The 20934-nt window shown below is 36.0% G+C and overlaps 1 protein-coding gene across 1 annotated transcript in view; it reads left to right on the plus strand.

Moving 5' to 3' along the window:
- Nucleotides 1-1787: 1787 nt before the first annotated feature.
- Nucleotides 1788-20934, plus strand: part of TGFBR2 (transforming growth factor beta receptor 2) — a 45298-nt gene continuing 26151 nt past the window's right edge. Inside the window, exons 1-3 of the mRNA XM_032237398.1 lie at nt 1788-1877; nt 2551-2863; nt 20425-20590. Of these exons, the coding sequence (XP_032093289.1) occupies nt 1836-1877; nt 2551-2863; nt 20425-20590 (521 nt within the window). The 5' untranslated portion in view covers nt 1788-1835. The remainder of the gene's footprint in view (nt 1878-2550; nt 2864-20424; nt 20591-20934) is intronic.

Raw genomic sequence — 20934 nt, forward strand, 5'->3', positions numbered from 1 at the left:
AATTAATCAGGCACTAAAGGGTGGGAGGGAATCAGCTTACTTAGGTGTACTCTGGGGAGCGTTTCATATAGTACTTGGAATTCTGCCACTGAAAAGAGCACATTATGGCCATTGGACTGTGAGCTGAAGCCCCAATTAAATCATAAACAGGATTGGGTAATACTGGGAAAGCAATATTATTTAAGACTTGATAAACACACTCATTTAGACAAATGTCAGAATATATTATTGGATCTTATGACTAACCAACCTATGCAGCTCTTTAAGCAATAACCACCTCACTTACAATTACACAGCTGCTTCTTCAGCAATTTTAGCTTCTGGTGGTCTCATAAATTCCAATAATTAAGTTGCGAAGTTATGAGGGTATGGATAACTGAGGAAAGGTTATAGAGTCCAGATAGAATTATAACTAATGTATCAGCACCAACTCTCTTTGCCACTGAAACCATCTGATTCCTCTACTGCCACATTGGAATCAAAAAGAAGCTCCAAACTATATTTCCATTGCCATAGCAGGAATTATATACATCATATGGTGTTTAGGTATAATTTATATTATAGCATTTGTATCAGTGGTGGGTTCCGGATCCTGTTGCAATCGCTACGGTGCAACTGAGCCTGGCGTCCACCACATGAACACATGTAGTTCATATGCGCACACGTGCAGTGCTTGCATGCGTATTACCATTTGCAATGCTCCATAACATTTCTGCAACACTCCAGCTGCTTGGCGGAGCGTCGTGCAAGAGTTGTATACTCCATGCACGTGCGCGGAAGCCCTGAAAAGCTCAAATACAGATATGGACGGCGGGGGGGGGGGCTCTGGAGCACCGTACCAGAATGGTACCCAGTGCTCCTGCAGGCACCGGTATGCCCGTATCGGAGCGTATCGGTCATAACCCACCACTGATTTGTATGCTTCTCTGGACCCAAGAACTATTTCTGGATTTAGATTTCGTCCTCATCCACTTTATTACTAACTCCAGGATAATGTTAAGCATAGTACAACTTATTCTGACTAATGCACTATTGAACCCTCAACATAGTATGAGTTTTATTCAGTCTTCGTTCTGTCTTTCCATCCATCCATCCCAAACTCACCACTTCCTGGCACTCAGGTCTCCTTTTAACAATCAACAACTAAAAAGGAACATTAGGCCAGTTTTAATGCACAGATCTACGAAGTACCCATGTGTTGCAGTGAGGAAAATGTGGAACCACCTATGTTTAACAATTGAAAATATACTTGATCCTGGGCCTGTCTGCCCCTAACCCAATACTTTAAATCATAAGCCAAACTGGCAGCCAGTACAGTCTTTATTTACAAGTTACTATGTTTCATGTCTACATTTGCACCATAAGGAAGCATAACAAAAATTGTAAGTGAATCAGTAGGTAAACAGCCACTGACTATCTGAATTATATATATTGAAAGCTGACCTATCTTGACTTGCCTCAAAAACCTGGGCAAAGTCAAATCTTGCTACAGTAGAGAATGTAAATAACTCTGGGTTGAATTGTTACGTTTTTCAATATTTGCAATAAATATTACCTAGCCTAATGAAATGTCTGCAAAAGAAGAAGCAAAAAGAGAACAAAACTGCAACAGGTTCCATTTTATTTAATATTTTGATGAGGGACACTAGGAAATAGGAATATAGTCTAGACGAGAGAAAAATCCCTGAAAAAGGCAATAGCAGGCTATTTCTGTATTGTGTGGTGGCTAAGTAAACTAAATAGCTGCGACTGTAAAAAAACCAGGAAACCGAACATGACTTAAAAACTTTACTAGAGTACACAGATGCATTTCCAAAGCACATACATGAAAATGAATGGTGCTTCTATTTCTTTTACCATCAGGTTTCTTACAACAGGTAAGCAAGTTTGGTCAACATTTGCAACATTGGTTTTATTAACTATACAGACATGTTAATTTTATTGTGTTGCTAAACCTTTAACATGATTTATAAATATTAGATACAGAAACTAGGGCAGAGTAAAATGTGGAAAATTGCTTGCAGATTAGGCTACATGGCATCTGGGGTTAACATACCTTGATGCAAACCATTTTGAACCGAGCAAATACTGAGCTCCGGAAATACGCGTTAAGGTAGGAGTTTTCGATCATTCTCTTTTGTATCACATGTGGCGCAATACCAAAATGTATTGCGGATATTAGAACTAATAACAGGGTTCTGAGCCTGGGCGTATAGTGATCTGAGCTTTCCTGAGTCGGGGAGAGAAAAGCATGGGCGAGATAATTGTGGGTTGAAACGCCTTTATGAACCAGGCGGCGGGTTAACCCCGAGGCAAGGCTTCTCATACATTTATTATTTTTCCCTCTCTTCAGCTTGTGGAGAAACGGCTTGAGACAAGAGAGGGCCGATGATTGACACGCAGAGCGAGCTAAAGAGGCTTCATACTGAAACGGGCGGGGAGTGGGGAGAAGCTGGGAAGAGGGAGGGCCAGAAAAGAAACTACTGTAAGAGTTAAGAAAGTCCTGCCCAGCTGTTTGCGAACTTTTAAGATTTCCTGTTTCCCCTACAGCTAGAGAAAGGGAGCGACTCGCACACGCACGTCAGAAGTACCCAAGCCGCAACTACTACCGCTGCCTCCGCTGGGGCCTCTTTTTCCCCCACCATCCCACGTTTACTTCAGAGCCGCTTCGTCATATTTCGCCCTAGTCCTGAATTCCGCCCGCCTCTCCTCGTTCCCGAGGGTTGTCTCGGCCAGGCTGTTTTTTATCCCGAGTCTGAAGGCCGCCTCAGAGTGGAGGGAGATACAATGAGCTGGATTCCTAAACACATTTTGTTGTGGACTCTTCTGCACAGTACGGCTCACCCACTGGGACGGGTAACAGGTAAACGTGGACTTTGATTTCCTCCCTGAGATGTCTGTCTGTTTGGATGGTCTCTCCTCCCCATCCCTTTTGCTCTCAGCACATTTCTCTTAATATCCTCCTAACATTAACACCGCACTTCTAAAGAACTGGTTAAGTCTCTACCCCTGACTTAGCACCCCTGGATGTGTGTGAAGTCCCATCACCAGTAGTCAGCATGTCTATTGGGTTCATTATCAAAGTCACAGTCGAGCATATCTGGAACATAACAGGTTTAGAGAGTCTGTTCTAGACAGTCTTTATTTGGGGTTAATCTGTCTCTTGTCCAAATTTATTCTAATGTTAACTCCCCACCCCACCCCACGTTCTTTTCTTAATCCTAAAGAACTCCAGAGGCACCATCCTTAGTACCACCATTGTTTTTCTAACTGGGCATATATTTGGGGCTGGCATTTCAGTAAAATGTTGTTCACAAGTTTTAATCTTGGCCTTTGGTTATCAGAGACAGCTGCCTTATTTTGCACTCTAGCTGTTGCCACACCTAGGGTGGATGAGTTGCTGTTTATGCATAGGTCAGTTTTTCCAGTTTTGGCAATAATTGATGAGTTGGGGTGCAGTGCAACAAAAATAGAGGAACTGTATTATGTGCTAATGTTGTCTAATTCAGAAATCCCCAAATTTGTTTCGAAGTAAGTTTTCAAGTTGCCTTAATTTTGCAAACACACACAGTAATCTGTACAGAAAACTGGTCCTATACAAATATAAAGGCTGCACAGCTAGTTGTTAGCAGTAATTCCCCCTCTCCCCATGAAAAAATATGTGGCAGTTTTGTTACTGAAAGCACGAGTCTGGTAAGTTCATTTCTGAAATACTGATGCTAAATACATATCAAAGTAGTGTATGAGAGTTTGGTCTCGGATCTAAGGCATCTCTATGTTCTCCATTTTGCTTTCTGTCTTTTTCAGAAGCAGATCTTTGCATTCATACAATATACTTCAGTACAGTATCACTTCAGAGATAAATATTTAAAGTTTTTGATATATAAAATGCGATAGTTGTATTAGTTCTGTGAATTACGGTAGGGATAAAATGAATAAAGAGTATTTACTTTCCACAGAAGCTAAGATTTTGAGTTTTTATCATGTTTGTGGTATATGCTGATTGTGTTATCTCATTGTTTATGGAAACAAAATTGTAATTAGGTTAGATTGGAGAACAGTAAGAATGTATGAGGTTAGATATATTTTAGGCTGAAAAAAACCTACTGTATTTCCTAATTTGGTGTCCTGTAGATGAATAGAATTACAACCATTATCATCATTGCCCAGCATTATGGAAGTTGTGATCCATTCATCTTAAAGTCTAGCTAAGGAAAAATTGTTCTGGAGCTGTATTATATAATAGTACAATAACTGTCTAGAAGCCTTGCCATCCTCTTGAAAGTTTCTACTATGCTTGTTTTCGTTTCCTTCATTTTATATCTGAAATACCTTGCTAAAACCACTTTTCCCTTGCCCCCGCCTTCAGACCCACTTCAAAAGTTTGAACACACATTCATGCATATTCATTTGATTACTTTCATTTTTCCTTACTAATCTAAAAATTCAGACTTCAAGTTCTTTAGAGCAGAGCAAGTATCTCACCTATACAATACTGTCATGCTATACTGCAACCATTCCCTATATATTTTATAAATGAAATCATATTACGACATTCCACATGAGGCTTTTCCTCATCCGTAATGAGGCTTTTATGATTCTTGAAAACTGATGATTAATACAAATTAATCTGCTGGAAAATTGTGTTATTAATATTTAAATTAATACCAGTAATAATACTAAGCATCCTGCAAGTTATTTTTAGAACATTAAATGTTTTATTCTTACTAGAGCAGAAAATGTATGTGGACAAATCATAATCATAGATTACTTGTGTTATTGTAATTGATCAACGTCTCGCATAGCTCAATATATTATTCCTATAATGATAATGTAGAGTATGTCACCACAGTAGGTGGTATTGTCATGTGGTTGAATTTTAAAGTATAAGGCTCACTGAAGACTTCATATTATGGTGTAAAATATATGCATCTTATTAAGAAAAAAAAACGCTTATAGTAATGTATACATTGCTTGTCTTGCTAGAGAACTAGAATGTATTAATTAAGTTAATTGAGCTTTAAAGAGGTAATAAATCAAAAGGTTAAAATAATAGTTACCGTATTTTGCTGTTACTCCTGAAAATTGAAGAGTTTCTGGAGCAGGATTCAGGACACCTATAGTACCATACACAAACCTGTTTGAGTTTTGGCCTATGTAGCTGGATAGTTTAAAATTAAGTGCCCATGACCAAATAATAAACAAGCTTGCCTTTCTCCCCAAATTGTAGTTGGAATGGGTTCCAACTACCAGTTCCAACTACCAGTTATCCAACTACCAGTTACCAGTTACCATTCCAACTACCAGTTATCAGTTATCAGTTATCAGTTATCAGTTATAAATGATAACTGATAATTTTCTATTGAAAATTCATAGGATATGATTGGGATATGTGAAAAGTTTAGTTAACAATTATTTGGCATGCACACTTTTGTTTTCGTCTGTCTTCCTGTTTTCCTTATGTCACTAATTTAAACTAAAGTAATTTAAAGTACTTAACAGATATGTAACATGGAGGCTGACTTCAAAAGCATCAAGTAATTTTGAAATGTTTATTTGGTTATATTTTGGGTGGTTATATTTTCTTCATTTATATACATTTGTTATAGCTGCCTAACATTACTAACAATGAATTCAAAACATATATCAAGTGTAAATTACATATGTAAAATGGTTTAGATCATTAAATAATCTTTATTAAGAAAAGTAAATTAATTGAAAAAACAGTGCAAAATAGCAGTTTAAATTTTGAGGTTGCTATTTTTGAAAGGGTAAGCATGTATGAAAGCTGCAGTTTGTTAATAAAAGTTGCTTTGTGTTCTTTGAAACATATATGAAAGTTCTTCGGTCCATCATTTTTATTTTTTACAGGGACTAGTTTAAACTAATGAAAATGATTCAGATATCATTTAAATACTTGTTGGATATTCAGTGGAATGCCTTTGTTTGAAATTGTCTTCAGTAACTTATAATGGGATGGCACCACCCAGCAATTTTCTGTGAGATAGTCACCTTCAATTACTTGCAGTGTAAGATAATTCATGGATAAGGAAGTAGATGGTAACTTGTTCAGATTCAGTCTGATTTGACTACATGTCAACCTTTCCAGATTTCAAAACAACATGAAGTCAGAAATGCCTGATATAGAGTTAAGGAAAAGCATGTAGAATGTCTTTACAAAGAAAATTAATTTTTTTTGCAATCCAAAAGTAACTACTAGCCATGTGAAATTTTGCATAACAAATCAGTGACAATATTTTACATTAATATCATGCTAAATGACATGTATTTCAAGCATAGCTGAAAGGAGATTGGAATATTTTTGTGTCTATTATCCCAGGTAATGAAACACTGATGATGACTGTAGTTATTGTAAAACAAATCAGTTTCTGAAGTTAAATATAAGTCTGCTTTCTTAAGATAGTTAGCAATCCTTTTCCTGGTTCTGTATGAGAAAAAATGTGGAATAGCATGCAAGTACACTGGAACTCTGGAACATTGCAAGTTCTACCTCCTGCTGGTGAAGCAGGAGATTGAACTCCACCTAAAGGGGTGCCCTGGGGAATTTGCAGATCTTCTGGAAAACAAAATTGCTCAACTTCGTTGCTGGTGAGATGGAAGCTCCCAAGGCAGGTTCTTGCCTTGCTATGTGGGAAGGGCTTGACCTGTTGCTCCTGAGGAAGTGGTCAGGATCCTAGGGAGTATGCGCACAAGAACCTATGTTTTAGACCATGTCCCTCCTAGCTTTTGAAAGCTTCCCTGAATGTTACAGGTAGGTGGACTCTGACAGTGATTAATGCTTCCCTATAGGCGGGGGTAGTGCCCCAGCACTTTAACAAGCTGTGGTGCACTCTCTTATCACTTCTCCTCCGGGAGCTGCATTGGTTGCTGATTTGCTTCCGGGTACAATTCAAGATGCTGGTTGTCATCTTTAAAGCCCTTCATGGCTTGGGACTAGGTTGTCGGAGGGACCATCTCTTGCCAGTTACATCTACCTGACCCACTAAAGAGGGGAGGCAAGGAATGTTGCAGGTTCCATCTCTAGGGAGATACATCTGTGGGACCCAGAACAAGGGGCTTCTCCATGGTGGCTCCCTCTCTTTGGTACATCATTTCCCAGAGATTAGAATGCCCCCCCCCCACTTTACACTCTTACAGAAGTAATTACTTATAAAATAATAAAGGCAAGATAAACATTTAATAAAAATTAAGTAATAATTTCATGACTGGTGTGCCATAATTTTGATCCTTGAATTGACGCACTTTCACTCTATGGTTACTACAGTATTTACTTATAAAGTGTTTTATGATTTGGTACGTAAGTACGTGAAGAATCTCCTCTAAACTGTACCAGTTCAACCTACTAGATTATTAAAACTCACTGTGGTCCATATAGTCAGGGCCATTTAAGCTAGAAAGTGTTACTGTTGATTCAGAGCTGGATTTGTGGAATGTTCTCTCATGGAGATCAGGCTGATTTCCTCCTTCATGACTTTAAAAAGATTGTTTAGCTTTTCAAGACAGTATTTCCATTGCTTACCTGTTGTGCTGCTTTAGACTTTTCTAGTTTTGTTTCTTGGGGTTTTTATTGTTGCTTTTATGTCATGCATTGGTCAGTAATTTTATTATTTAGTTTATTTTTGTGGTCTAATATTTCCCCCCCACATCATGTAAACCACCAAGGGTCACACAATCAAGTCAAGATATAGATTCAATCAATAATTGGAGGCAGATATTCATGCAACTAGAAAAAAATGAGACCCTGACATAATACATTACAATCAGAAAACTTTTTGAAAGCCTGCTATAAATACCTCTGGGTTTAGGAATATTTTTATCTGATAAGATACACACACACACACACACACACACACTCCTGTAATCTATGACCAGCCAGAGAATTGTAAAATTGTAGTTGAATGCAGGAGCAATAAACAAAGTGATTGTAATTTTATGAATTAGACACTTTGCTGACATGATAGACAGCCTTACGTCTCACCTCTATTGTTGAGTACATTCTACTAATAATGCTGGAAATAAAGTAGACTCCATTAGGCTATTATGGGTCTTCGCTTTAAAAATACCTGTGTAAAATAATATATTATTACTTTAGACCAGATAATTATCTTAATTGCTCCTATCTAAAATTGGGTGGAAAAACATTTGCATTATTGTTTTTCAATGTTGCAGTATAAAAGAGGCACTATAGAATTAAGTGTCCTAATGAAAATTAATGAACAGTCATGAGTAACCAAAAATTGCAGTATAAATTATTCCGCCTGTTTGTGGTCTTATTATCCATGACTTAAATATCCAGGCTTTTGTGCATGTGTAAAGTGTGCTTTTTAAGAAGTTAGATTGTCTGTGTAATATTCCTCTATTAGTTGCTGTCTTGCTTCACTAGGTCATGGTGATTCTTATGAACTCATGATACTTGACATGACTTTTTTTACTGGCCTGACTGTAAATATTAGACTGACTTATATTATAAGACTTATAAATATAGACTGACATATGTTAGACTGACTTCTTCAGAGGTCGACTACTGCAACAGGGTTTATGCTGACCTCTCAGTTCTGCATGGCTGTTTTTTATGATGTCAGTGGATTGGCTTTTTGATTATACTGTTGTCTGCTAGAATTACCCACAGAACAGTTACAGGGATACCTTGATTATATCACTAGACACAGATTGGATCTATTTATAGGCAATGCTACTAGTATCCAGGGCATGACTGAGAGATCACCTTGAATAGTCTGTAGGCGGTACTGGGCAGTAGTGCCCAGTAACGGGGTCAAGAATCCCTCTGCTGAGATTGATAAACAGCTGTGTAGAGCACAAAGTCACTAGGAACCATCATGGGATGCCTCAGAGAAGCTATGAAGAACCTCACACATTGGCTGTCCCATTAAGATCTGCCATAATAAAATGAGGGAAATAAGGAGCAAATACAAATATATTTCAGAGATAACTGTTATGGGGAAAGTTCTTGAGAGGAAAGAGACACTCACTGGATCCAGATAGTTCTGTTACCATGATTTTATAATGAAGACAATTGCTGTATTGCTAATTTAATGTGGAATATATATGTAATTTTATCACATCTTCAAGAAATGTATGTTGATTTGCATAGGAATAAGGAAGCTTTTATGAGGCTCTCTAAAATAATAAATTCTTATCTCTAGAGACCAAATCAATGAAAATATCAATGACATTAAAATGTTATAAGATCAGTTCATAGTATCATTATTCTGAAATTAATATAATAATAGAGATTGTAAAAGATATAGTTTTCATTATTTAGAACCTTAGATCTAATTAATCCCAAATAAGTCATTATTTGTCTACCTTTGTTTTGGTATGGTGTATTGCAAATAAACAGGGATGCAGTGGTTCAGTGGCTAACATGCTGAACTTTTCGATCAGAAAGATTGGCAGTTCGACAGTTCGAATCCCTAGTGTTGTGTAATGGAGTGAGCTCCTGTTACTTGTCCCAGCTTCTGTCAACCTAGCAGTTTGAAAGCATGTAAAAATGCAAGAAGAAAATTAGGGACACCTTTGGTGGGAAGGTAACAGCATCCCATGTGTCTTTGGCATTTAGTCATACTGGCCACATGACCATGGAGACGTCTTCAGACAGCGCTGGATCTTTGGCTTTGAAACGGAGATGGGCACCGCCCCCTAGAGTTGGGAATGACTAGCACATACCTTATTTTTCGGAGTATAAGACGCGCCTTTCCCTCCAAAAAAGATGGTGAAAAATTGGGTGCATCTTATACACAGAATACAGCATTTTTGGTCTACTGAAATCCTGCCCCTTTTGCAAAAATGGACGTGCAGAAGGTTTGGGAGGCTTGCAAAGTGCTCCTGGGGGCTGGGGAGGGCAAAATGAGCAAAAAACAGGCAGTTTTTGCTAGTTCCCTCCTGCAGCCCCCAGGAACACTCTACAAGCCTCCCAAAACCTCTGCATGCCCTTTTTTTTGGGGGGGGGGTGATCCATTCTTGCAAAAAAAATGGACTCTTTTTGCTCGTTTTTGCTTCCCCAGCCTTTGAGAGCACTCTACAAGCCTCCCCAAGCTCTGCATGCCCCCCTCCCCCTTTTTTTTGCAAAAATAAGGCATGCAGAGAGTTTGGGAGGCCTGCAGAGTGCAAAACCTTTTTTTTAATTTACCTTTCAAAACCATGGTATGTCTTATACTCCAGTGCGTCTTATAGTCCAAAAATACAGTATGTGTGAGGTGAACCTTTACATTTACCTACTGCAAATAAAAATGGGGAACTATGCAACCGTGCAGAAACATTTAAAGCCTTGTAGCATTCTTATTTGGGGCATCTCTTGTAGATTTTTTTTGTAGAATAAATTGCAGTAGACAACTGTCTAAATTTGCAATAAATGAATCATGCAATAATTGGAATGGACAATTAAATTAGGAATCATAATTGCTATGAGTTGTTTTTTTCTTAAAAATAAAATGGAAATATTTTTGTCCGTATGGGAAAGCGTTTTTCTAAGAAGACAGAACACTTCCTGAAATTTCTTGTTTTAAACTTCTGTATTCTGAATTATCATTATAACTATAAACAGAAATGGCTGATTTTAGAAACACAGGGAATAGTTCATTATTAATTGGAAAGTTTGTGTAATGATATAATGTACAGAGGCAAAGTAGCCTCATGAAGCTATTTGAAAAAAAACTTACTGGATGCTCTATAATATGCCGTAATTAAGATTTTTTTTCTAAAAAATTGTTGAGCTATTTAAATAGATATTGAGATTAAAAAACTGTTAGAAACCTACATTTATGAGGGTATTTTTAGAGTTGTTCAGCCTAGTAATTTATCTCTCTCTGTTATGGAAGCAACTAAGTAAAACAGGCTGGTTGTTGTAATGTTAGATGGGTCATCAAAAAGCTAAAATCAAATAGTAATCTCCAACTACATAATATAGTGCATTTGCTTGTATTAATTAACTAATCTATTATATAATTTATATAATCTGTAATTTTTATTACCAGTGGAAAGGATTCCCTTAAAACATTCCCTTGCAATATAAGATTTAGAAGTGGACATGATTCCCATGTTATATAATTATCTGGTCCAATAATTAGCTACTGTCATTTCCTTCTGAGCTTTGGGGCTGGTTAAGGTAATATTGATCATGCTCAAAATTTCAAATGAATATAGTAAGTCAAGACTTTTCTCCAATTTCTCCAGGACTTATTTTGTTTTATATCTTCAAGTCTTGTAAATTACAGCATGAATTTCTTGAGCTTAGTTCTTAGTTAAAAGGCAACATTAAGATGAAACCTTAAGTTACATTAAGATGACAAAAATATAAATATGTTACTGGTAAAGCATACAACAACAACCCAATATTCCTTAAAATCTCAAGTTCTGTTTGATGCTCAATTCCAGAACTCAGAAAAGTTAGAAGACAGAAGCATTCATACAGTACTGCATCTATCTCTTGTCACTCTATAAACATTGACAATCAACCTCAGCTGTTCATATTCCATGGGCCAAATAATATTGTTCTCATTCTAAAGGCAGCATTGGAACAGCTGCATTTCTTACTTCAAGAACTGGAGAAAGATGGTTACAGAGCTAGATGCATTTTCTTGTTTGCTTCCCATTTTGAGTTTTTTTGTATATTTATGTAAATGTATGGATATTGTTCCATATATACCAGAAGTGGAGACTTTAGATCTGTGTTTTAATTTTATTAATCTCAGGATGCCTTCCCACTTTCAAAAAGTTGCTGTATTGGGTCATTGTTTCAGAGAAACCTCCTTACCTAAATAGAGAAAAAAATGATAAACGTCAGCCAAAAAAATATTAGAAGTAGGAGCAACTTCCTTCCTTTCTTCCCTCCCTCTCTTTCATGCAAGGCAGATAAGCAGCTATTAGCATTCGGGAGGCTCGCTGTAAAGTTGATTAGAAAATACAACAAAAATGTTTCAGTCTGAACTCTAGAAACAGTTCAAAATAGCAAACAAGTATGTGCCTAGTAAACTGGAATAGATTAGATATTAGTTATTTGGACGTATCTGTTTCTTAAACACAAAATCGCCAGATAAGAATAACCCTAAAATTCCCCCATTTTTTGAGATAGGTGAATAAAAGCAAAAAAGGTAATCTTTTTTTTTTTGAAGAGTCTATTTTTTAAAAAATCTACTATCATAGGAAGGTAGAAAAACATCTACATGGGAAAAACATCACAGATTTTCCCAGTACTTTTACATACCTTTTAAATCAATGTCACAGATCATCAGTAATCTCTAAAATGGAATTTCAGACTTTCTGAATTTGTTTGAATACATGGGATACATTTTACATTACAAAAAACTCTGGAAAAGTACAGTGTATGCTAAACTAGTAATCTGGTGAGAGCTATTATTCTACTTCACTCCTTCCGATCATTCTTAAATATTGTTCATATTCCATCTAGGAAGTGTTACTATTTTGGAACTTTCCTGCACCACATTGAGACATATTATATTTGTATTATTTTATATTGCAATTTTACACCAAAATGGACCTTTTTGATAAAATGTTGCTCAACAAATCACTTTAACAGGAAACAAAAGGTGTTAGCTCTGCAAGGAATGTAAATATATATGTTTTCTTATAGACATTGGAACATGTGAAGTAAAGGCATAGTAAAATTACTGTACATTTTATGTTAAGAATTTGGATAGACTTTTTCTAAAGGTATAAAATGTTTTTACTTGAAAGTATTATTGTAAAACTTAGAAATGATTACTTAAGATACATACATACAAAGACATACATCATGGCTTATATAAATAAAATGGCAATAAATGTAGGTTATTTCATAGTGTCTTTGTCTTACGTTTGAAAACTTCCTACATTCTTTTCTCAGTTTAGAAATGTTAAAATGATGCAGCAGCAAAACATAAAAGATAAACAACAAACGAAGCAAGCAATTAAAATAATTGAAACTGTCTCTAGACAGCAGTTTGTTTAAAAGGGTTTAAAACACTTTTGCAGCATAATAAAGATGAATGTTAAAAAAACAAAAGTAGAAAAGTGTTGTCTAGCACAAAAAAGTCAGTTCCTATTTTAGAGAACCTACAAATAATGAGGGTGTTACTAGTCAGCCACCTGCTCTTCTCCTGTATGCGAACACAAACTGAACAAGGCCTCCAAGGAAAATTCTGAGTTTCTGTAATTAATCGAGTTAACAGAGTAGATGGTCATTTAGATTCTGTAATCTTAAGCAAGGAAAAAGTTTCTCATCTTATGCCACCAGCTTGAACTGGACCTGAAAACAAAATTGGAAAATAATATATAGATCAAATATGACCCTAACCATCGTTTTTTTTTCTAATTTCACACTTTAATTTGTAGAAACAAATAAAAGGAGAGCCAAAGACTATGGTTTATTGTGTTACTGGAAGCGAAGGTTATAAATCAGTTTTGATGTCCAATTTCTTGCAAATATACAAATCATGACTGAATTCTGAAGAATAAAAGATTACAGAAAAGCCTGTTTCCTTGTTTTAGTAATTTGAAGACAGGACCAAATAAGAATAGTAATCTTTATGGCTCGGCATATTTATCACTTACATTTAGTTTTATAAATCCACAATTTGTGTCTCATAGGCTGTTTAGAAACCATAGATATGGTAGTTATCATATTTTACTGATACACTGCCAAGTCAAACTGATTTATAGCAGTATAATAAAACTAAAAATTTGATAAAAATCCAAATTAAGTGTATTTTTTTCACATCAGTCCAAGATGAAAAAACATTAATATTAATAATTAATAAAATATTTATAACTACGATCCAATCGTAGTCTACATGGCTGCAAATTATAACTTAAAAGACCTTCACAAAAAGCTCTGTTTTAGTTACCAAGAATTCCAGCACTTTTGCCAACCATGTTCTGGCTGTTCCACAAATAGAGATCAGGAAAGAGAAAGACTACCTTCAGGCCTCTCCAAGCTTCTTTTCTCATATATGTAGGTAATGATTAATATACCACCCAGGATGTAAACACAGGATAAGTCAAACTCAGGATATATACAATATTTTCCAATAATTCGAACAGTTTCTTTTAAGAAACAATAAAATATTTATTTGGTTTCTTAGTCAGGAAATGTATAGCATATATCAAATGTTTAATCCAAAAAATATTCTGGCAGACGTTTATTCCACTGGTTTAAGTTGTATTTTACTAATCAGATAATTGTGTATGTGTTTCAATTTAGTTATGAAGATATCCAATTTTTATATCCCAAATATTTTCTGTAAATATAATAGCAATAGCACTTAGACTCTTACTGCTTTGCAGCCCTCTCTAAGCGGTTTACAGGGTCAGCATATTGACCCCAACAACCTGGGTCCTCATTTTACCAGCTTTGGAAAGATAGGAAGGCTGAGTCAACCTTGAGCCAGTGAGAATCAAACTGCTGGCAGTTGGCAGAATTAGCCTGCAATACTGTATTCTAATCACTACTCTACCACAGCTCTAATAATATACTATACTCCAGATATTATTTTTACAAGCTTACTTTACAATTATGTCTATGCAATTAATGGTTCTAGTGAAATAGTTATACTAGTGAGTTGGGCAAACTTTCTCATGAAGAAACATCTTTGATTTATTTGAGTGTCCCTAGAAAACAGGTGCAATTGTATATAAATTGACCAAGGAGCAGATTTAAATAAGCTTGTGTTAAAAGTGTAGTATTGGGTAAATGATGAAATAATCCTAAAAAAGAATAAAAGAATAATAACACATGTTGATATCGTTTATTTCTACAATCCTTGTTTCATATCATCTTGAAATGTTGTACTAAAGAGTATTATATACATTTTTAAAGGCTTAAGAGAAAATTTTTGATACGCCAAGATTAGAAAATATATTTAGCTGGTTAAGCAAGTTATGTAACAGATTTCCAGTAGACATTTTTCTGGATAACAATTTTCAATTGCCAGAATTGTCAAACCATTTTTAGAGTTAGAAATATAAATTGTATGCCTTTTATGACTTTTCTTTGATTAACTACTTAATTCACCATTCTGGAAATTCACCACCATTAGCTGTTTTTCGAAGTCCAGGTTCAAAGAGAGGATCCAAATTCTAAACATTTGAGTTCTATGAATAATTTCCATTGTCCTATGAAGCATATGAGACTTATTTCTAGTAAAATCTTAATGGTTCACTTTAATTAAGAAGTAGTTTTGTGTCCCTTTAATATATATTTGGGGACACTGCTGGTACTATATATTTGTAATAATGTCTTGTCAAAGGTTGGCATTAGGAGCCACAAAGCATAGTTATAGAGTGCAAAGTCTAATTCAAGGAAATAATACTTGTGGTCCAGTCAGCACAGAAAAAAACACCAGACCAATCTAAATGAGTCAGTATTCCCAAGCAAACATAAAGTGAAGATAACAATTGAGGTAACAGCCCTAGCTTGTGTTCCTTAAGTCTGATCTGGATGCAAAATCATCCAGATATGCTAAATTAATGTCAAGGAGATCTTTATTTCCCAGGAATATACCCTTTCAAGCAAGCATATTAGTGCCGCTTTGCCTTCTGATATTCAACACTGTTGTGCCACCATCAGGTAGGCTGAATGGTTGCAGTGGTAAAACTGGATGTTTGATTTAAATTTTCTTCTTAGTGAGGACTAATTCTACCCCACGTTCTAGGCAAAAGATTTTATTATATTGCTTGACCCCTGCCACTTACAATGAAGTCATGAACTATAAGAACAGAAGTATTTTCCTTTGTTATAGTATTACTCTATAACAGTGGTTCCCAAACTTTTTCAGTCCATTGCCCCCTTGGTGCTACAAACTGATCCTCAGTGCCCCCCCACTCAGTGGTGGAATTCAGGTTTTTTTATGACCGGTTCAGTGGGCGTGGCTTGGTGGGCGTGGCTGGGGGAGTCATATGACTGGGCGATTTGCACGATGGAAGGAAGATAGTAACAGTAAAATTCAAAACTGTAACAATTAATTGCACATTTATTCAAAATCCAATTTAAAAACCTTCGTAGTTAATGTTAATTCAACAAAATTGTTGAACATGATCCAGTGATAACAGGTTTTCAAAGTCTGATAATCATTTATCAAGAACCTTAGTAACTAGTAACTTAGTAAACTTAGTAAAATTTTGTATCTACTTCTCTGTTCAGTAAATTCTTAATATGATGGGTGGGCTTGATGAAGTGATACCAGTTTCCCAATGTCTGGTTTTAAGTCACTTAGCAGGAGTCTTAAATCACCACATTCAGTAATCTGGAGTCGATTTCTTTGCTTGGAGAGAAGTTAGATGACCCCACTGAAGCCACGTTCCACCAAATATGGTGGTATTGCGATGTCTATGATTGTGACCTTATTTTTCTCAACCAGTGTGATGTCTGGTGTATTATGCACCAGTATTTTGTCGGTTTGTATACGGAAATCCCACAAGATCTTGACCATCTGATTTTCGGTGACTTTTTCAGGCTGATGTTCCCACCAGTTTGTTGCTGTTTTAATATTATAATTTTTGCACAAATTATTATTATGCAGGGCTGCATGGCCGCCTGCAAGAATGGGTGCGGGGGTGGGGACAGCAGTGGGAGCTTACCTCCTAGGTGCTGGCCGCACCACGCAAATAACTGCCCGTCACCCCGGGGAGGGGAGGTCTGGCCACCAGCAAAGGGCTTCCGCCGAGACGCCCCCTGCAGGCAAAATAGCAAGAGAGCAAAGAAGGATCAGCCAGGGCATCGAGGCCCCTTCACCTCCCTTCGCTCCCACTTTGTCTTGATGAGATCACTGTAGCTGCCATGCACGGATGACGGAGGTAGCCAGAGTGGCCTGGGCGGGCAAGTGGGCGAGTGATGGAGGATCAGGCAGTTCACTCGCCCGCCTGCCTGGGCTGCCCTGCCGCTCTGGCTATCTCCATCTGTCCGCGCCCGGCAGCTGCGGCGACCTCATCAAGACACAAGTGGGAGCGAAGGGAGGCGAAGGGGCCTTCCTTTGATCTGTCGCTCTCCATGCCTGTCTGCACTATGCTAGCCCTGCTCACCGCTCACTGATTGGCTGGCTCACCAATCACCCCGCCCGCCTCTAAGAGCCCTATCTATAGAAAGCCAAACAGAAAAAAAGGGTAACTGGGTTTAAATAGGGATCTTAGAGGCAGGCAGGGTGATTGGTGAGCCAGCCAATCAGTGAGCGGTGGGCAGGGCTAGCATAGTACGGATGGGCGGGGGAGCAAGTGATCAAGCAGCTTCTGGATGAGTGGGGGTGAGTAAGCAAACTGGTTCTAAAAGGCTTGCTAGAGGGGGGCCCTCCAGCACTCCTCTGCCACCCCCTTGCCTCTTAGCGCCCCCCTAAGCCATTCCACCTCCCCCTGGGGGCGGTACCATCCCCTTTGGGAACCACTGCTCTATAAGGTGGACACTCAGAAATTTATACTGTTAATTCATTTTGAAATTATTGTATACTATTAATATAAAAGCATTTTACGTGTTTTTATCATTGTCAAATTTAACATTTTGTGATCAGCAAGCCCTTTTAAATGATTAATAAAATTTGTTATTTGAATTTATTTTTTAAAAACGTATACCCAATTTGTGCAAGTCAGTTTGGTGCACTGTTTAAGATATCAGGCTAGAAACCAAAAAATGTAAGTTCCTGCATAAAGCCAACTGAGAGATATTGGACCACTAATTTTCTCTCAACCCTAGGAAGGAAGCAATGGCAAACCACCTCTGAAAAACCTTGCTAAGGAAATTGCAGGGACTTATCCAGAGAATCTCTGACAATTAGATAATTAAATAGAAGAGTGAAAAATCTACTTTGTAATGGAAGGTTCTTTGACATTCATGTCTTACTATAAACATGTTTGGGTAAAACCAAGAATGCTTTCTTATTTTGCATTCCACTTTATCTAGATATGTGTGAATAATGTCAGCAGGTTGATAAATCAGCAAAATTGCTTATACTTTTTATACATAAAAGCAGGAACACACAAAAATGTATTGCATTATTTACTAAGTGAGTGTAGTTTTCTTTTAATGATATGTTCATCAACATAGGGAAATCACATAGTTTTGAAGAAATCTCTCTATATAAAAACCAAATACCATTCACTCACCATAAAATCTCCAAAACTGTAAAGTCTATAAAGTTGAAATTCAGCATGTATGTTCCTCTTGGCTGCTAGGTGCTCGCTAAGAAAGGATTTGTCAAAATGACCATCAGATCATCAGTATTTTTAGACAGTTTATACAGTTTATATTAACATATGTTGATACTAAGAAGTTAGACATTCTACTACCCCTCCTCACCGGAAAGGAACTCTGTTCCAACTGCCAGTTGCCTTATATTAACACATTCTGATACTATCCCCTTCGTTAGATCAGGTTTGAGCATGGCCAGTGTGTGACCCATCCGGCCTGCAGGCTGGGAGTTTTGACATTCTGCTACCTCAATCCACCTGAAAGAACCATTTTCCAACTGCCAGTTGCCTTATATTAACAAGTTAAGGAGTTAACATTCTACATTAATTTTCAAACTTAAAGTATCAAGCCCGATCACATAGTTTCAAAACGAAGCATGGGTATTCAGCTAGTACTACATATTGTCCTTTCTTCAATAGGCGCAGCCTTTGGTAAGTCTTATCATTATTGCTTACTTGTGTTTAAAGATCTGTAGACACATTTCTTTTTAAAAATGATTGAGGTTCATGAATATATACTACAAATATTAGAAAAACTAGCAAAATTAACTTTAAAATATGTTTGTGGTTTCTGTTCTCTTTGCATTTATAAATAAATGTCTGTTGCCATGACAATAGGAGTGTTTAAAACTAGTTTTAAAATATCATTGCTATGATAATAATGCATGTAATATCTAAGGAAAAATGTGATAAAGAAAACAACATATAATTTCCAAATGAATAATTAAGTTTCCTGTAGATATTATGATTACAGTGGTTGTTTTCAGGAAGATTCTTCCCTTATTTGTATCTCTTCCAATAAAAATTAAATGTGTGGCTAGTTTTCCCTCCCAAAAAATAATAGGCAGTTTTCTGCCAGTATATTAGATTAATATTTCTCTGTTATCAGTTAGTAATAAAATAATCATTATTGTCATGTTACCAAACAGCAAAATAATGTCTTCAAATGGCTTGATAAAATTACTAATCAAATGATTTTTTAATTATTATCTTTTTTTCCAAAACAGCATTGTGGGGATGCTTTGTGGAAGAATGTCATATTTAATTGTCCTCAGTAACTGTCAAAGACAGATCACTTAACAAATTTTAGTATGTAGAGTTCTACAATTTAAGTTATTTAACGTCTGGCAAAACATGTGTAGATTACCAGTTACAATATCAGATTTTTACATTATTTGCATTAATGCTGAAGTCTAAACCCATGTTTCTTATGGGTTCCTATTTTAATGAATAGAATGCAAAAAGATATGGTTCTTAATAATTCATGTTCTTACAGTTTTATTTGCCCGATATCTGCTTCTTTGGTTCTTTTTTTTTTTTTTTTGCACTTTGATTTTTTTGTTCCACGCTGATAAGTTTCTGAGGAGGGTGTCAAATTATTTAAAAGAAACAACTGTAGAATAAAATAATTTCTTATCCTTTAGAAAATCAAATCTGCTTTCTAATACTGTATGTCGAAAAGCTTAACTGTGTATTATTTGCCCTGAAAATAAATATTCATCATATTTTGAAGTTCTGCCATACTTTATTTAGCAACTGAAGAGGAAATACATAAACCATTAGATTTGCTAAAAAAATTGTATGTTATTACTATTCATATTTATTCTCTTCAGCTGTTCTGTATATTGAGACTATTAATTATAGGGGTTTGACCTTGAATGCTGATGCTTATTTATGAAGCCAAAATATTATTGTGAAAAGAGCAAAAGTTATAATAACATTTTCTAAAGTACTACATAACTGAGCTTCTTAGTACTCAAAATTTAACACAAATTCTAAACAAATGGTCAAAAAAAGTTCAGTTATGTAGTATTTCCCAAATATTTTCACGTGTGTGTGTGTGCGCGCGCGCACGTGTGTGTGCTCTCGTGTGCGTCCATGCATGTACATGCATGTATGTGTGTATATGTATATATAATTTTTATTGGGAAGAGTAGGTTTATTAAAGAAATAGATTAATATAAGTTTTAAAGTATGTTATTGTTCAGGACAACATCTATGCAAATCTGTAATAGCTAAAATCAAATGTACAAGTACAACTTTCTTATTTTGTCAAATGGAAACAAACTATATTTATTGTATATGTTTATGATACAAAATATTGTTCATAATAATACATGTTAAAATATAATTTGCAAATAAAGTGTATTTTATGGGAACTATATTCTTTATAAAATATTTATGTCTATTATAATCTATATATTTCTTCCGTAGCTGAATATCGTGAACATAACCTCTTCAGTGGTGGATTCAAAATGGGGAAACTCTGCAAATTTTGTGATGTTAAATTGACAACATGCACCAATGAAGGTCATTGTTGCAGTAAGTGCAACCTCACTTCTATTTGTGAACACAAAAATGAAATCTGTGCAGCTGTTTGGTAAGTACATTTTATCTATGTGCAAGAATTGGCATTTGATTCATAGGGTTGGGTTTTGTTTGGTTTGGTTTTAAATTTGTCTACAACTTCCACTATACCTTTTGATTATTAAGACAGTTTTCAGAATAAAACCAAACTTTGTTTCAATTCATTTCAATGTAATATATTGAAATTCTTATTTCTTATATTACATGAGATTTTGCAAAATGGGGGCCTATGTAGTTATGAAATTCAGATATTTACAGTACATCTGTAACAAGTTCTAGTCCTTTGGGAAACAGAAGTAAAGCAGATGAGTTAGGATACAATCTCTTCAGAAGATGGTCACTATAGATTAGATTTGA

Source organism: Thamnophis elegans, chromosome Z (assembly GCF_009769535.1).
Source record: "Thamnophis elegans isolate rThaEle1 chromosome Z, rThaEle1.pri, whole genome shotgun sequence".
In the NCBI taxonomy this organism is placed as follows: Eukaryota; Metazoa; Chordata; class Lepidosauria; order Squamata; family Colubridae; genus Thamnophis; species Thamnophis elegans.